Below are 17,404 nucleotides of genomic sequence, written 5' to 3' on the forward strand. Positions count from 1 at the left end.
TTTTATTACCGGGGCACCTGGGTGGCTCAGTCGGTTAAGCGTCCCACTTCGGCTCAGGTCATGATCTTGCGGTTTGTGAGTTCGAGCCCCGCGTCAGGCTCTGTGCTGACAGTGTAGAGCCTGCTTGAGGTTCTCTCTCTCTCAAAATAAACTTTAAAAAACAGACCCTTTGGGGGGCGCCTGGGTGGCTCAGTCGGTTGAGTGTCCGACTTCGGCTCAGGTCATGATCTCACGGTTTGTTGGTTCCAGCCCCACGTCGGGCTCTGTGCTGACGGCTCGGAGCCTGGAGCCTGCTTGGGATCCTGTGTCTCCCTCGCTCTCTGCCCCTCCCCCACTCACACTCTGTCTCTCTCTCTCTCTCTCAAAAAATAAACATTAAAAAAATTTAAAAAACAGACTTTTTATCACCTATATGTATTTCTTTTGCATAAAATAAGCTTGCTAAAATTTGGAGGTAACCAGCAACCAAATAGGCTACTTTATGACCTAGTGAGGAGCCCTGCCTTAGGCAGTAATCAAATGAAGATTGTGGGATGAGCCAGCTGGTCTTTTCCAGCCTAGGGATTCCATATGCCCCTCTATGATTTAACCTTGTTCAAGTACCAGAGTGGGGCTGGTGGATTTTCACACGTGCATTCGATGAGACAGAGGCCTAGAAACTTCCAACAAGACGGGCCAACTTCCCAGCTGCCAGGCCCATTCTAAGGAGAAAATAGTCATCTTACCATAATTCATGTGTAGGAAGTTTAAATCAAAGGGTAGAACGAACACTTCAAAACTGAAAAGCCACCCAACTAGCCGTGCAACTGGATTCCGAACTAGAGGAATAGAAAATATAGAAGGATAGGAAAAGACATGGATAGAAAGTGAAGAGAGACAGGCTATTGGGTGTAAGAAAACGTCAATAAAAGATGGCAGAGCGTCCATGGTTTGTAAATGGGTGTGGTTATCCATTTTAATCCCGAGCATTTGGTTGAAGCCAGCGGACCATGGACATCCCAGAAGAGCGGTCTTCTGCCGCCATCACTTAGCCTTGACGGACCCAAGCGGACAGGCCGTGTACCAAGACAGCACGCGCACTGGATGGCTTGGGTCGTGTTCTGGCCGCTGAAGCATGTCAGACACGACCGTAGGCTACAGAAGTCCTGAGAGGTGTCCAGGAACAGCACGTACGGGACGTCAGTGCTGGGCAAGACGACGAACGGCCCTACAAAATGAGAGCAACAAAGAGGCTAGACATCTTGCCCTGATTCTCCACTTTACAAGAGGGAAACTGAGGCCTGGAGAGGGGAAGTGAATGAGAAGGGTGTGGAAAAGCTGATAATCCTGGGGCACCCGGCTGGCTGTCGGTGGAGCATGTGACTCTTGACCTCGGGGTTGTAAGTTCGAGCCCCACGTTGGGTGTAGGGATTACTTAAAGATAAAATCTTAAAAAAAAATAAAAGCTGACAATTCCTTTCATCTCCCAGAGAGGAAGAATGGACTTTACAACAGTCCTCTCCTGCTCACAGGCATAAAACCTGGCCTCAGAACCACAAATTATTTTTGCCACATTAAATAAAAGCTTTCCTGCAGAAGGGGCCGTTATTAGGCGATAAGTCAGCTCTGGTTCCTTCTTCTGGTCTGGTGTTATAGTATCGCACTCTGAGTCCGAGGAGGAAACCTTCGCAGTATTCGGGTTTCCTGAATCCAAGAACAAAGATTCCTACAAATCCCGTTCAGACACAGAAATGATGGTTTGAAAAAGATAATTCCCTTTCCAGTCTTACCAGCTGCTACAAATCACTGAAACCAGATTCACAAATACAATTGATCGTGGTCCACGACCAAAGCAACCAAAGGAAACGCTGCACCCAACGTCTCCAATTTGTGTTTGTGAAAATGTCTGCAACGGATGAAAATAAATAATGGAGGCCTGGGGTCCTCAGGAGACCCTGACAGAAGTGTGTTGGTGACAGCAGGATGAGGGGAGACGAGAAGTCGTGAGAAATGACGCCTCCTGCGTCCCGCACGGTGACCTCTTGCCATGGGACGGAAATTGGAGACCCTGGCTGGGACCAGCTTCTAGATTCAAAGGGGACTCTCGGGTCCCTTCCTTGATCTTTGTTCGTGCTCCGTGGCCGTGTCTCAGCCTCTCTTTCTTATACTTTATAGTCATTCGGCTTCTCCTGTCCTTGCCCTCAGGGGGGACTTGAGCTTCTGCTCACGAGAAAGAATCGATAACGTTTCCGTCGAGCTGAGCTGGCTAAACGGGCAATACTCTAGGCATCGTAACAGCGGCAAGTTGGGGATCCCCGAGGCGCCCTGGCAGCAGGACGTCTACACCTCGACACCTGGGCCATTATCGCCCGTGACGTTGCGCGTGTGGAGACCAGCTGCCAAGTTGTCATACCGGCCTACGACGGACAGGAAGCAGGTACTGAAGTTAGCACGGCCATCAGACCTTTTGCTGCGGGAGAACAGGGATGGCATCGTTGGCCTTCTCCCGTCTCCGGCATCTGGTACGGTAGCTGACACGCAAGGGGGACCCGAAACCTAGCTGTTGAATAAACAGGTGTTGAAGAAGCCGCCTGTGGCCAAGAGTGAACGCGGCTGCTTCCTACACACCGTGGCTTTCCTGGTGCCAACCTTTGCAACCTGAGCCAGGGCAGGTGCTGGGCCTGTCCACGTGGTGGTCCCCAGACACGGGTGACAGAGAGTAAGCCTGAGACAACAGCAGAGAGGCTTGGGGAAGCGCGTCTTTGCGCCGTTACGATTTCCCGGACCCGTGTCTCCGGGTTAGGGGAAGGGAGAATGTTGATCACGTGACTGTACGTGAGTCACACAGAGGGTTTCTCTTTGGGCAAAGCTTTTTCAGCAGAGGGAAATTTGTCAATGGAGATAGGAACTTTCTGGGACACCTTTGGTCTCAAAGGCAAGAAACATACTCTACGACACTCCAAGATTTCTACGTGCAGATTATGCACCGGGAGTGTTTTGCCAGGGGTGGCTTTGACTGGGGCCGGGGGCCAGGACTCCTACCCAGTCAAAAGGTGGGCAAGGAGGTGGGGCTGAAGGACCTCACTGACACCTGATGGGATTTTCTCCTGCCGAACAGAAAGCTGGGTGAGGAGGAGGAGAATCCCCACACGGTCGCCGTGTACAAGGGCTTACAAAAAACACCCGATGCACTTTTATTTGAGCATTTATTATTTTTTTTTTCCAAAGAAATCCATGCAAAGGGAAAGAGAAAGAGAGAGACGGAGAGAGAAAGACATGGTAACCATGTTCTAGCAGCCAAACATAGGAAAATAATTTGGCACAACTTGAGTGTTTTTTTTTTTTCTTTGCAAAAAGACGATCTACACTACCACTAAAATTTACCTTCCTCAAAGGCGCCATTTGATTTTCGAAAACGTCACACACGGTTAGTCTTCTACTTAATGGCCGGAGGAGGTATACAAGATAAAAAAATAGAAAAAAAGAAGAAGGTGGGTCCCCTTCTAGGGGAGGACCCCAGGGTGCTGAAGGGCAGCACGTGTGCGGTGCACTAGGAAGTCAGTGCACCGGGAAGAAAAACCACGCCACACAGATCGCCAAGCTGGTTAGAACCTTCAGGGGGAAGTGGCCGCTCCCCAGGTTGTGAGAGGCCGCTATCTCATTGTCCTTCTGATTCACGTGCTGCTTGTTTCCAGGAGCATCATCCACATCCAGATCATAAGCCAGTTCTGCCGAAAGAAAAGAAGAAGGTGAAATACAGGAGAGCATCAGCTGTGGGCCAGTCGTGACTCCAGCCTCTGTCTGGAATGTTGGGATGCCCCAGCTCTCGTGGAAAGGATGGCTGCCAGGAGATGGGGAGGTGCCGGGGGGGGGGTGCGGCCCTCCAGCGGAAGGGGATGGCTAGAGGGGCTCTTTGCAGAGGTCACACCAACGGGGAGAAGCTGACTTCTTCCCTGCCCCCTTTGGCTCCACTCACACCCAAGGGGGCACACTGGCACCTTGTAACATCTCCCCGCAGGCAAGGCTGTGCTGGAAGGTCATTTTCACCACATCTCACCGGTATTAAAATGTAAGGTGCTGGGGGGTGGGGGGTGCCTATGTGTGTGCCCTTGTGTGTACGTGTGTCAGAGGGCTGGGAGATGTCGCAGACCCCCAGTGTGCCTTTCCTGGGCCCTGCGCCCCATAGATTTTCTCCTGGGAACCTTGCTTGAATTAGAGTTGAGACAGTGTAGTTTGCCATTAAAAGTTGTTTTATTTTTCCCAAATATTTCTTCTCCGATCTTTGCGGTCGTCTTTTCATGCCACCCCTTAAAACACACACACACACACACACACACACACACACACACACACACAGCAAAATCAATCTAATGCATAGGATTTAAACTGATACTAAGCAAAGACCAAGGAGAGGCTGAAGGGCAAGGGCTTTCCTTCTTTGACCACCCACCATTTATGAGATATGCTCACGATTCTGAAAAAGAAATTGGGATGCTGACGTCGGCCTAATTGGAACATCTCTCAGAAGGCAAATCTGAGTAGATAATGGTGTATCAGGAAATTCAAGACGGCCAACCCTGGAGCAGAGGTCAGTTTCTTTCAGATTTGCTTTTCCAGATTTAGAACTCAATGCTACTCCCATGGCTTTTCTAGACTCTGTCGCCAATGTGGCTATTTCAATAGCTTGGGAAGGTGATGCGATGTGAGTGCCCTCAGCAGCCAACTGTCCTGTGGCCAGCGGAGCTGGAAAGATCCCTTGGGGACACTGAGATGCAGAGCAAAAGGCACAGAGGAAATGATTGGGATTCTACAGAGGGAAGGAAGGAAGGGGAAGGAAGAGCTCCTCTTACAAGGGATGAAACGGTAAGTCACAGGAAGACAGTGTGGGGACTCAGCTGGTCCAGGATGCCTGCAGAGCAGCGCCAGGGCCCGGGGCTGCTCTGAAGCTGGCAATGGTTAGAGCAGGCAGCAAGGTCAAGGTGATCAAAGCCAGGGGGGATTACACAGACTGCAACACTCCTCTCCAAAAGGGCTACTGTAGTTTCTAATGCCACCGGCAATGATGAGAAAAGCGACTTACCGGCCTCATTTGCAAAAAGATAACGTGGTCAGCATTCGATGATATATCAAGGTTTCATTAACTGTATGTATTTGATTACTGCACAGATCAACTTTTTCTCTGCCTTAGTTTACTAGTTACGTTTCTTAATGCTTAACGGTTCATATCCTTTGCCTTTTTATCTGACAGGTATTAAGGTTTTCCCTATTCATTGGAATATATATTTTATTGAATCCTTTGCCGATCATATTTGGTACAATGTTTCTGTTTTGTTGTTAAGTACACTTGCTTTTCATTGCCGTACCAAGAAACTTTTCACATATATGAATCTGACTACATTCTGCTTCTCTAAAGCTGAGAAAGTTTTTTGCCTTGAGGGCCAGTAAGAATTCAAATCCAATTTTCCAGGGAACCCTCTTACCCAGGGAAAAGCGACTCACCAGACTCTAATCTGGATTCCCTCTCCCTGTAAAATAAATACATACAAAGAAAATAAAAAGAAGAAAAAAACAAAGAGCAGTGCTCTGTTTGGAGGTCAGACGTCTTTCTCTGAAAGCTGAACTATGCAGAGCACACAGGCAAGGCCGAGGTCAGCACGGGCTCAGGTCATGATCGGATTTCACCAAAGCTGAGAACACATATGGCTCTATCTGTTGAAAGCGCAGCCTTGAGTCTCGAGGCAACTTCTCAACTTAAATGCAGGGGAGTATTTTTAGGGTTGACCTGAATGACAGAACTCTGAGCCTTGCTTCCAGATTCCTTTTCCGGATATTCCCTTTGCCCAATGTCGAGATGAAACAACATCTATTAATGTTACCACCGGGCCCTTGTGCTATTTGTGTTGCTCTTCAAATAATCCACGAACACCGAACGGTTTCGTGCACTAGAGCAGTGACGGTAAGCCCGGCAGACACTAAGTCTGGTAGTTTCTAATCTCCTGTGCCACCAAAGACCTCTTTTGTCATTTTTATCTCTTGCACCCTTTGTTTGGGAATCATAAAAAGGACTACCAGTTAGTGAGTCCTCACTGTGTGCCAGGCACTGTACTAAGATATTTACATACGTTATCTCATTTAATTTAACCTCTTCAACAGTGTTGCAAGGTAGCCTTTATGATTCCCATTTTACTGATGAGGAAGCTCCAACCCAGGTTACTTTTTTGCCCATATCTGCACAGCTGGTAAGTGACAGACGTGCTATTTGAACACAGGTCTGACCCTGAAACTTCACATGAAGCTATGCCACCTCTTGAACAATTCTGTGTATCAAATAGACAGTAGCGATTTAAGTAGCAATGGATTTGTTTCTTGAAAAAAAAAAAATCCACCTTGATTAGGAAAATACGTACTGCCAAAGAGAACTTCTCAAAAGCGTGAGAAGAGTCCAGTGTTTGCACGTGAAAGTGATCGCATACTTGTTTGAGTAGCATTATTAAGCTTTGTGAAATTCTGAAAAGAGCTCTGGGTTTGAGGACTGAAAATGGAAATTATGTCCCTTCTATTTCTCTGAAGAAATCAGCAATGATGGTCAGGGCTATTCGATTCCCCAAGCACAAAGCTGGCCTGAGCTTTCCATCTCCAAAGGGCCCCCGGGAATATTTGGAATACCTCTGTATGCTTCCGAAGCTGTGGCTAAAGGTTTCGTGAGGCTCCCCGTCTAACAGCAGCAACCCTACGGCTGGGCTTTTATGGCTTACATTGAAGCGAGTCTCACCAAAGACACATTCTGGGCCTGGGCCACCATCATGGAGATTAGTGACAAAGGGGACAGTTTAGTATGACGATGAAGCATTATAGGAGATAGAGGAAAGACCAGTTTTGGTCAAAGATGAATGTGGACAACCCTGGATGGGGGGGGGGGGTATAATCCAGTTTAATTCAACAAACTTAATGGTAGCCTACAAGGTCCCAAGCATTGAGCTAGAAGGTTGGAGAAAGACTTAGTGCCTGCCTTTAGGAATCCCGCCCTCTGGCAAGGAAAACAGACTAATAGACAAACCAACCAGATACTTGGCAGAAGGTCATGAGGGCTCAGATAGAGGCACAAGCAGAATACGTTGGGGAGAGAGATCTCCAAACAGAAGGATCTGGGAAGACTTCTCAGAACAACTGGGATATAATCTACACCATGAAGGATGGATGGAACTACAGCAGAGCTGAATGAGATGGTCATTCATTTCTGGCAGGGGGTTCAGCTTGAGCGAAACCATCAATATTAGGGAGTGCAGGTAGGGCATGCTCAGGGGGAGAGAGGTAAGGCAGGAAGGACAAGTAAGGGCCAAATCATGATGGATTGGGAATGCTAAGACTTCACCCTGTGGGCAATAGGGAGCCACTGAAGGTTTTTAAAAGTAAGAAAATCACAGTCTGATCTGTGTTTTTTAGGAAGATCATTGTTAACAGTTTGTAGGACAGCCCTAAGTGGGAGAGATTGGCAGACATCTTAGAAAACACAAGAAGCCTGTGGAAAAACTATCTGGAGATCAGCCAGTAGCAGATACAATTAAAAAAAAAAAACCTACAAAAGAGTGGGGCGCCTGGGTGGCTCAGTAGCACCTGACTCTTGATCTCAGCTCAGGTTATGGTCTTGCGGTTTGTGGGTTCGAGCCCCACATCAGGGCCTGCTTGGGATTCTCTCTCTTCCTTTCTCTTCCCTCCCCATTGTGCACATGCATGCACTCTTCTTCTCTCTCCAAATAAATAAACTTAAAAAAACCAAACCTACAAAAGAGCTAAATCTACACCATACCAAAACCTTCTCATTTTGCTACAAACTAGATTATGACAATCATTTGAAATCATTCTCTTTTTAAATTATTTTTTATTGCTTATTTATTCTTGAGAGAGAGACAGACAGAGAGAGAAGGGCAGAGAGAGAGGGAGACACAGCATCCGAAGCAGAGCTGTCAGCACAGAGCCCGACGCGGGGCTCGAACTCACGGACCGTGAGATCATGACCTGTGCCAAAGTCGGATGCTTAACCAGCTGAGCCACCCAGGCACCCCTTAAACCATTCTCTTTTCAATCATTCATGTCTTCGTTTATCAGTGATTTTCCAGAATGTATCTTTGCTCTATTAGGTACATACTAGAAAACGCACACAAATTGTTTCTACCATGCGACTGATTGTCGGTGAAACGTTTTAGGCCAGCGAGGAGATCTCACGCTAAACCCAGAAACTGGCTTCTATGTGTAATCGCTTTAACTACACCTAGAGGGTAGAGCCAACAATTTGTACTAATTACACACTCAGCTCTGACTCTCATTTTGCCCTCCTTAGTGCTGCAGATTAGGTAATCTCTTCATTTATTTCTTTTCCTCAGTAAACCCTACACCCAGTGTGGGGTTTGAACTCGAAATCCCGAGATCAAGAGTCACGTGCTCTACTGACTGAGTCAGCCAGGCGCCCCTAGATAATCCCTTTACAACAGCTGTCAGTCATGAAGGGCTGAGCTTTGCGTTGAAAAGTTTTTCTGAGTTGCGCCAAGCACTCAGTGGGGAACCCTCCAGCCTTAGTTACTCAGAGTCGCCCAGTGGAGTCCCTAAGAAAGGCTGTCCCACCCGCAGAGTCTGGAGCCCTGGCTCAGCCACCGTCTTGACCAGTTCTCCTTTGGCAACTCATTTCCCTCTACTCTGAGCGTCTGCCATTCCATCTGCCCCAATCAGGGCGTTGGACTGGATGAACTCTCCGTTCCCTTCTGGTTTTATTTCCCTCCGATCCCCGGGCTCCCGGGGCCCAAGTGGGGGACACGGTCTTCTGCAGGCTGCCGTCCTCCCTCTACCCACACCAGCCAAGCGGCTCTGTCCCCAGCAGAACCTCCATAAGCAAGCCGCTTCTCTTCGGATGTGAGTTTTCCTGGTGATGTTCATCGGCTACCAAATTCTGCATCCTCTTTCTGCTTGAGCCGATCTACTCTTGCGTAAGAGACGCCGGCAATACACAGATGTGCGCCGGACCGCGGTTTTCTTTAAATCCTGGCGTAACGACTGGCGCTGAAGCCAGGACACGCGAAGCTTCGGGGGAGAAGTGGCCGGACCCCGGGGTGCAACGAGCAGGCGCGCACGGGCGGCGCCGGAAGATCTGTCGGCCAGTGAGACAAGCCCGCGGGCTCCTCCGAAGCCGCTGGGGTCTCGAGTGCGTAACGGGACGCAAACGCTCACCCTCGGACCGCACGGGCCCCCGAGGACAGCAGCCCCCCAGGGCAGCCTGGAAGGAGAGCTGCTATCAAAATTCCAGGGGAGAGAGCGCTGCCACTGAGCCAGGCTTGGGGGGCTCTTCCTTGCCAAGCCTGCGGCGGCAGATGGCTTCAAGCCAGCCCCGACGGAGCAGCGGAGCGACGCCACCATCCCCGCGCTTCGCGCTTGCCGTGTACGGTTGGCTCCCGAGGCAGGGCCGTGTGAAACCTTCGGCCCGTCGCCTGGCGGGCCCCGGACGCTAAAAGTGGGGAAACGTCGGCACAAAGCGCGCTCCCCGCGCTACTGCTCACTCCGCCGCCCACTCACGGCCGCCCTCGGGCGCTGCCACTCGCTTGAGAATCCCGGACCCATCTTGCTTTTCCCCGCCCTTCCCGTCAACGCCACCTTCCGTCCCGCCACATGGAGCCCCGCTCCTCTGTGAGCTTTCGGGTGCCAAACGACCACCTGGGCTTGAAAGCGGAAGAAAGTGACTTTGTTCATGACCCCGGGGGGCTCCGGGAGTCTAGGTTTTCTGCTTCGCAGGTCGGGCAGGGGGAAGCCGGCCCATTTGGGGGCCTCCGGTTCTTAACCGGTCTACTGGGACCCCTTTCGGAACGGGCCCGTTTCACGATAAGCCTTCGCGGCGCGCAAGCGAGTTGCCCATTTTGTGTGCGAAATGACTGTAAGTTCTGGGAATAACCCAGCGGCCTCTCCCGGAACAGGGCTGGGCGAGGAGATGCTCACTGCATTTCCGACAGCCCGGGCCAGCTGCCAGCGTCCTCAGTCACAATGATGGGATGTGGAAAAATACGGTGGCTTTCCCCATCAGTAGAGGCGTGGCCTCTCCTACGGTGGCTTCTGTTGCTCGATCCAGGGTAGCTGTGGCTTCAGGTTACACCGCAGCGGGCTGTGGGTACACAAAGCCATGGCATGCTTTTTTCCTAAAGATACGGGAGGGAAAAGCACACCATCTTATACTAAACCACGCAAGGCCGTATGATGGAGTAGAAGACGCGCTACACGCGGGGCGCCTGGGTGGCTCAGCGGGTCGAACATCCAACTCTTGATTTCGGCTCAGGTCACGATCTTACAGTTTTCGAGATCGAGCCCCACGTCGGGCTCTGTGCTGACTGCGTGGAGCCTGCGTGGGACTCCGTCTCCCTCTCTCTCTGACCCTCCCCTGCTCGTTCTCGCGGTCTCTCAAAACTAAAGATTAAAAAAAAAAAAAGAAACGTACCGTTTGCAAACGCATTTAAGACTTCATAAATTATTTCACGTTTACTAGGACCTTCGGGTCATGTCCGAGGTCCTCCGGAACGGGTGTCCACTCTGTTCACCGATGTACGGGGTGCTTCGGTTGGAAGGTCTTCGAAGCACTGTGAGGACACTTGAGTCATCTGGGCTTTGTACAGTACTCAAAGCTGGACGCTCGGATTCACATACTCCTAATTAATGACCTCAGGTAGGCTTTTCTATGGCCACTTCCTCGTTGAGAGGAACGCCACGGTAACTGCCCTTAACTGGGGCTCAGACTGCTAAGTTTATGGATACAAAACGGTTTCCAGGAGGTTCGACGACTACCGATGCTTCGCTACTGCCATGAGCCATCAAGAAAGGGAGAAACGAAAATATCACTTAACCCCTTTGGAAATTAAACCATTTGACTACAGAATCTGATTGTGACAGGGGCCACCACCATGCCTATCTAGGTACATCATGAGTCAAGTCACATTCCCAGCAGCAGAACAACCGTGTCCTAGAAACCCTGATAGTACGAGTGGGCGGCGTGGGCGCTGGCCCTCCTAAGCCAGCCCCAGAATTACCGCCGCCTTCTGCGGATCTCATGTTGACAGATCCTTCTGACCCGAAGCTGCCTGATGGCTCCACGGGAATCATACCTCATCAAAGCCTTCACTTCCCACAGGAGAAGTTACATCATGCCATGGGACAGAGACACTGCTCTGCAAGCTCCAGGGGAAAAGATGATGAGAACGGGCTTCGAGAAGGCAAGGGAAGAGAACATTGGAAAGAGGGGAGGGGTGGCATGGTCCACTGTTTACTGAGAGGTTAAGCAAAGCAAGGACTAAGAAGCAGCTACCCGATGTGTCAACCAGATGGTTCCAGGAGATTGCTGAGAGACGCTCAGTAGGGTGGTTGGGTGAAAAACCAGACAGTACTGAGTTGAGGAGAGAGCGGGAGGTACTACGGGTTCACTGACCGTTGATCAGCCTTTGGAGAAGTTGGAGAGTGAATGCGACGAGGCGCCGTCACCCCGACGGGGCCTGAGGTATCCTGTCACAATACCTAGCTCATCTGTGCCGCCACGCCTCGTTAGAAGGTGCCTCCAGAGCGCCAACTCGAGACGGCTTTTGGAAATGCCGTATTCTTGTTATCCCTGCTACACGGGCAGCCTGGAGTAGACACTCAGATACCTGCACGCCCATGTCTATAGCAGATTATTCACGATGGCCAAAGGGTGGAAGCAACCCACGTGTCCATCGGTGGATGAACGAACAAAAGGTGGCACATTCCTACGACGGATATCGTTTAGCTATCGAAAGGAACGAGGTGCCGATACGTGCCGCACCATGGGTAAAACTTGAAGATGTGCTGAGTGAAAAGCCAGTCACACAATGCTACACATTATATGACTCCATGACATGAAATAGAAATAGGCAGAATAAGCAAACTTTGGAAAGAGTGGTAATGGTTGCACACCATTTTGAATGTAATTAATGTCACTGAATTGCACACTTAATACTTCACACGTTACACATATCTTACCACGATTAAAAGAAAAAACTATAGAAACCAAAAGACAGTGGCATTTGGGGCACATGCCAGTTCCTGAAGGGACTCGCACTGCAACTCTAGGGTTTTACTTTGGAGAGGGGTGAGTGTGTGAATGTACCCTATAACAACAGCATCCACCCCCCAGTGATACCCCTTCAGTGCTTTGAAAGTCAAGTTGTCCAGGGGCGCCTGGGTGGCTCAGTCAGTTAATCGGCCAACTTCGGTTCAGGTCATGATCTCACGGTTCGTGAGTTCGAGCCCCGCGTCGGGCTCTGTGCTGACAGCTCGGAGCCTGGAGCCCGCTTCGGATTCTGTGTCTCCCTCTCTCTCTGCCCCTCCCCTGCTCACGCCCTGTGTTTCTTGAAAATAAATAAATGTTAAAAAAAAAAAAGGAAAAAGAAAGTCAAGTTGTCCAGAAGAATGAAATTGAATGGATATTTAACACTACCCTAGAATTGCAGATGTGGCTCCTCAACTGGGAATGGAAGAAGAGGGGAGCTTTTGTCAAGGATTTTCACTGGAGACCAGTTGCTGAAGAGAAATTTGTATACCACCTCAGGAAGATTACATTTATTTTTGTGGCTCACACAGATGATGCTAAGCTGCTAAACCATATTAAAAAAAATCAATTAAAGGATGCACTCTGTCCTCATTACTTAAAAAAGCACTTAATGGTTTAGATTCACGGAGCTCTGTTTATAAAATAAATGTCAGGCACGATGCAGCTACAGAGGCATGCGTCACTGGGCTTTGAGGACACAGAAGGAAAACACAAAATGTCTCTTATTGTAGCCACATCCAATTGCTGGCGAGGTGTCAGGAGAGTGAGGGAGGGGCCTTATGGTACCTTGAAGCCCAGGCTCCAAGACGCTCAGTGAAAAGCACTGTGATGGCATTTGGGGTAAAGCTTTAGACATACTTAGATGGGAAAACCCAAAGCTTGGTAATATTCCATTTTTAATAAGCCACAGTGGATCTTGCCAAAAAAATGTACCTGAGAACTAAAATGTTTGCAACGTCCTGTCAATGCCCAACAGCAAAGAAAATGGGTACAAGAGCCAATGGGTCAAAATGGCTCCAGTCCCTGAAAACACTCAGCCTGGATGTGGGAACACTGCAGGCCAGAAGTCATCAGCAGGCAGGTGTCCTCCCAAATGGCAGATGAAAAGCTTCCTTAAGTTGTTCCACCTGAATTTCTTCCTCAAAATCTCTCCAGTTGTGAAATGCCTCCATCATCATCAATGGGATCGGGGAATTGAGATTACTTTCCCCTCAATTTACTTGGAAGAACACCTTGTCCTCCTGGACCCATCTTCTTACCTTCCCATCTTTAGGTCTGGACTGTCAGTGAGTACCTGATCCCACACCCACACAGGCGCTCTCTCCTCTGTCCTTGGACGCTGGCCATTTCTCTCTTTTCCTTCAGCCCCTCTCCCCTTCCCTACCTCCCTGGAGTCCTCAGCATCCCAGCTAAATACGATACCCATTCCAATCCAATGGCCCACCGCTATCCAGGAAAGACCACTCTATTCTGGGATGGCAGGAACAAGACAACATGCTTTTTCCTAAATCATAGGTTGAATCACATTTCTCTCTTCCTCAGAATCCTTTGATGGCTCCTTACTGGATGTGGGATCAAGTCCTGTTTCCTTAGCATGGCATTTATGAACGTCTCCATCTCATCTCGTCTTGCTTTCTAGTTTCAACTGCCCATATATTTCTCCAAGTACCATGGAGTGTAGTCATACCGTCCCATTCATTTGCTGGAAAAGGCAAGTTCTTTGAAGTTTCCATGTCTTTCTCCATGCTGTTCCCTCAGCCTGGGATGGTCTCAGTCTCTCTCTCTCTCTCTCTCTCTCTCTCTCTCTCTCTCTCTCTCTCTGTGTTTTTCTCTTTCAGGTCTCAGCTTACATGATACCTCTTCCAGGAAGCCTTCTCATCTCACCCCAGCCAAAATTAATCACCTCTCTCTCTGGCTATTAATTGGATTGCATTTCTATTATGGCATTCCTTTCAATTTGTCTCATAGGAAAGTTAGTGATTTCTATGCTCCTGTCCTTAGCTAGACCATAAGCCCTATCAAAGCAAGAAATCAATCTCTTTCCTCCCTGTAGCTGCCACACAGCACCTGGCTAGCACAGATGCTTACACAGACGCTTGTTAGCTGACCGACTGAATGAATGCACGAATCAACGGCGGGACGCGCACACACGTTGTCCTCAGTCTACTGACAGCTACTAGCTTGGCAGACTCCCTTCCCGAAGAGTCTATCCCCACTAACGGATGATTTCCCCAGGGGAAAGAGTCCCGCTGAGCCACGGTGAAGACAAGACAAAGGCAAGGCCAGTGGTGGGGTGGCCCAGGAAGCAAATGGCAGGGCTCGCACCCTGACCCCTGGATTCCAAAGCCCTTCCGACAACAGCCAGTTCTCATTACCCCCAGCATCAGTTCACTGCGCTCAGGGTGGATGGGATCTACAAAGATTACTTTCTCATTCCCTTTTGCTGCCTGGAACTCGATGCTCTGCTATGTGAGCAGCTGACACACGCCGGCATCCCGTGTGCCACGCTGGGCAGGAACCGGGTTTTCTGGTGAGCGGGTTCCGTTTATTTCTTGCTTGGAAACTTCACGACTGGGTTCCCATACCTTTGACCCCGGCCTCTGCCTCCAGATCCACCCACCCCTGGGCCACACCCTGCCCTTTATATCACCACCGATGCCCAAGCCCAGGGGCTGCCGGTGATGGAAATGTCAGCGCCTGGCTGTGTGACGTCAAAATACAGCTTCGTCTTCTTGCTTGGCTGTAACAGGTCGCAGCAATAAGCCTTCAGTCCCTGCAGTAACACACGCCGGCACCCTCTCCCCTCGCAGAGGTCTGTGGGATCGCTGCCAGGAAAATACAATGACGTGGTGGCATGGGGAGAAACACAATTCCTTAACCTGAAAGTTCCATGTTTTCATTTTCCCCCTCTTCCATCTCGCCGGTCACTTTGCCCTCCCTTCCCATTGCTCTTTAAACTCTTCCCGTGTCCAAGTATTCTCTCCTCTTCTGTCCAGTCACCGCTCCACTCCCACGGTCTCCAGTCTCCACTGTGACGTTTTCCATATCCTCAGGCAAAGGGCAAGGGTGGGATCCTCAGATGGGCTTTGAATCGTCAAGATGCTTTTCTGTTCCTTCCCACTTTGATTTCAACCTCTCACCAGGGTTCCATTTGTTTTAGAAGCAGCTCCAATATCCCCTTCCTTAACCTTTCAATCCCACCCGGTCACCGCTCAGCGCCATTTCTCTGGTCCTGTTGATCCCCTCAACTCATGCCCTCTCTGTGATCTCCCTTCTCTATCTCAGAATCTTCTGGCTCCATAGCCACGCCATTTTATCCTAAGTCATCTCTACACACAACGTGGGGCTCGAACTCACGACCCTGAGATCAAGGGTCGCGCGCTCCACTGACGGAGCCAGCCAGGCGCCCCGCCACGCCGTGTCAGTTGCTGCTATTTCACGGCCTTGTCTTTCTCCCCAGGGGAAAATGGTTTGGGCTTCAATAAAGAGCTTTCTGACGGCTAGTGCAATCTGAAAATTGCACAGGCTGCCTCTAGACAGTGAGCTCTATCTCTGGAGGTGGTCCAGGAGAGCTTGGACAGCCATCTGGTAGAGATATTGGTAAAGGGGTTCAAACATAGAATGAGGGTGAAGCTAAATCGCTTTCAGTGGCCCTTCCAACCCTGAGGTTCTAGGATTTCATTTCGGTCTTTAGAGGTCTCGTGGCAGGTAAAAGGGTGAAGGGACAGGGTCAAAGTGACCTTTGCATTCCTCCCTTTGACACAGATACTCTGTGGAGAGGAATCTAAAGAGGCATCTTTGGAACCTCTCCCAAAGAAAGGGATGCTGTCTTTTGGAGACCATGGCGAGCTTAGAGAGGAGGGCTTTACGTTTGCGCCAAGGAGCTATCGACCAAGACATAATTTTAAGGGAGCAGTGTGAATATTTATCAGGCAATATGAAATGTACGTACAGGGTACGGGGTGGCCAAAGAAGTCACCGCCTCTGCAGAAGGTGAAGCAAGGAACTCAGGAAATGTTTACACTGAATTTTTTCCCTACCAATAGAAGATAATTAGCAGTAACGTGCATCTTGCTCAGATCATCTTGCTCAGTGCGGCTACATAATGGTACCAGGATCCAAAGGAAGAAAACAAGAGGCATCAGATGGAGAAAAGCCATTCTGGGCACATGATTAGGACATTAAGTCTGAAGGACCCAGGGGGAAGGCAGCTGAGGAGAAAAAGCTGGATGGTCCTCATACAAATAGCTCTGTGGGCATTAGAACAAACTAGGCAAGTCCAGAGGGAGGCCAGGAAAGGTAAAAAGATGCCAAGTGGCCCAAACCCACAGCTATAAAGATGTAACAAGGAAAAAGGAAAATTCTACTACAAAGAGTGGGGCAGCCAGATCACTAAGGAGGAGTAGAAAAAACAGCAGGAAGATGTTAAACCAAAATAAAAAGAAGATGCAACTAGCAAGAAACGAATGCTTTAATTAAAGTCGAGTCAAGGGTGGCCCCGGTTCCTTATAACTAAGAAGGGACAGGAATTTTTGGCATTGTCTTTACCTATCCGCAGAATACATCGAATGTGCCCGTCAACCAACATAAATACATCTTCTTACTGGCCAAATCAAGTGAAGAAGGAAATGGCTGAGAGGAGCAAGGTGTCAAGCTATAGGCATAACAGAGGCATCATAAAATAAACGATGGGATTTCAAGAAGACGAACTGATGGCCATCAGACGGGAGGGGGGTGGGGAATGGGTTCAAGAGGTGATGGGCATTGAGGAGGCCACTTGTCGTGACGAGCACCGGGTGATGTACGGAAGTGTTGAATCGTCATATTGTACACCTGAAACTAATACTACACTGTGTGTTAACTAACCAGAATTTAAATAAAAACTTAGGGAAAAAAAAAGGAAATCAATGATGGCATGTCAGAGTGAATAGGTCTTGCGTGGCCAATAAAGAAGCCACGTGTAAACACATTAAATGCAATCAACAACAACAACAAAAGATCAAAACCGAGGCCTTACAGCCTGGCACCCTAAACTTCTTCTGGTAATATACGCTAAGAAAATAATGAAAGTAAACACAGCGACTATTCTCCAATTTTCCAAAGGAAGACAGGGAATAGGGTAGTAATATTCGTTGCTTGGTGAAACGCAAATCAAACGTAAAGTAGTTTCTGATACTGCAAGAGAATGGGAGGGGATCAGGAAGTAGCGTCAGTAATCTTGCGTGATTTCTGTCATTCTGTTTCACCGGGTTTTCCGAACCAATTAGGAAGAAGAGATTAGACTGGAAAGTTCCCCTTGGCACTAGCTTGCCCCAAACTACAGTCTGATGAATTGTT

At 49.2% G+C, this 17,404-nt stretch overlaps 1 protein-coding gene across 2 annotated transcripts in view; it reads right to left on the reverse strand.

The window, feature by feature from the left end:
* Positions 1 to 3,168: 3,168 nt before the first annotated feature.
* The window catches only part of GPC3 (glypican 3), a 420,580-nt gene continuing 406,344 nt past the window's right edge, over positions 3,169 to 17,404 (reverse strand). The window contains exon 8 of one of the 2 annotated variants that reach the window (XM_043570776.1): positions 3,169 to 3,707. In XM_043570776.1, coding sequence (XP_043426711.1) covers positions 3,538 to 3,707 — 170 coding nt within the window. In that variant the 3' untranslated portion in view covers positions 3,169 to 3,537. The remainder of the gene's footprint in view (positions 3,708 to 17,404) is intronic. The other variant, XM_043570777.1, reaches the window with a different exon arrangement.

This window comes from Prionailurus bengalensis, chromosome X (genome assembly GCF_016509475.1).
Source record: "Prionailurus bengalensis isolate Pbe53 chromosome X, Fcat_Pben_1.1_paternal_pri, whole genome shotgun sequence".
NCBI classification, from domain to species: Eukaryota; Metazoa; Chordata; class Mammalia; order Carnivora; family Felidae; genus Prionailurus; species Prionailurus bengalensis.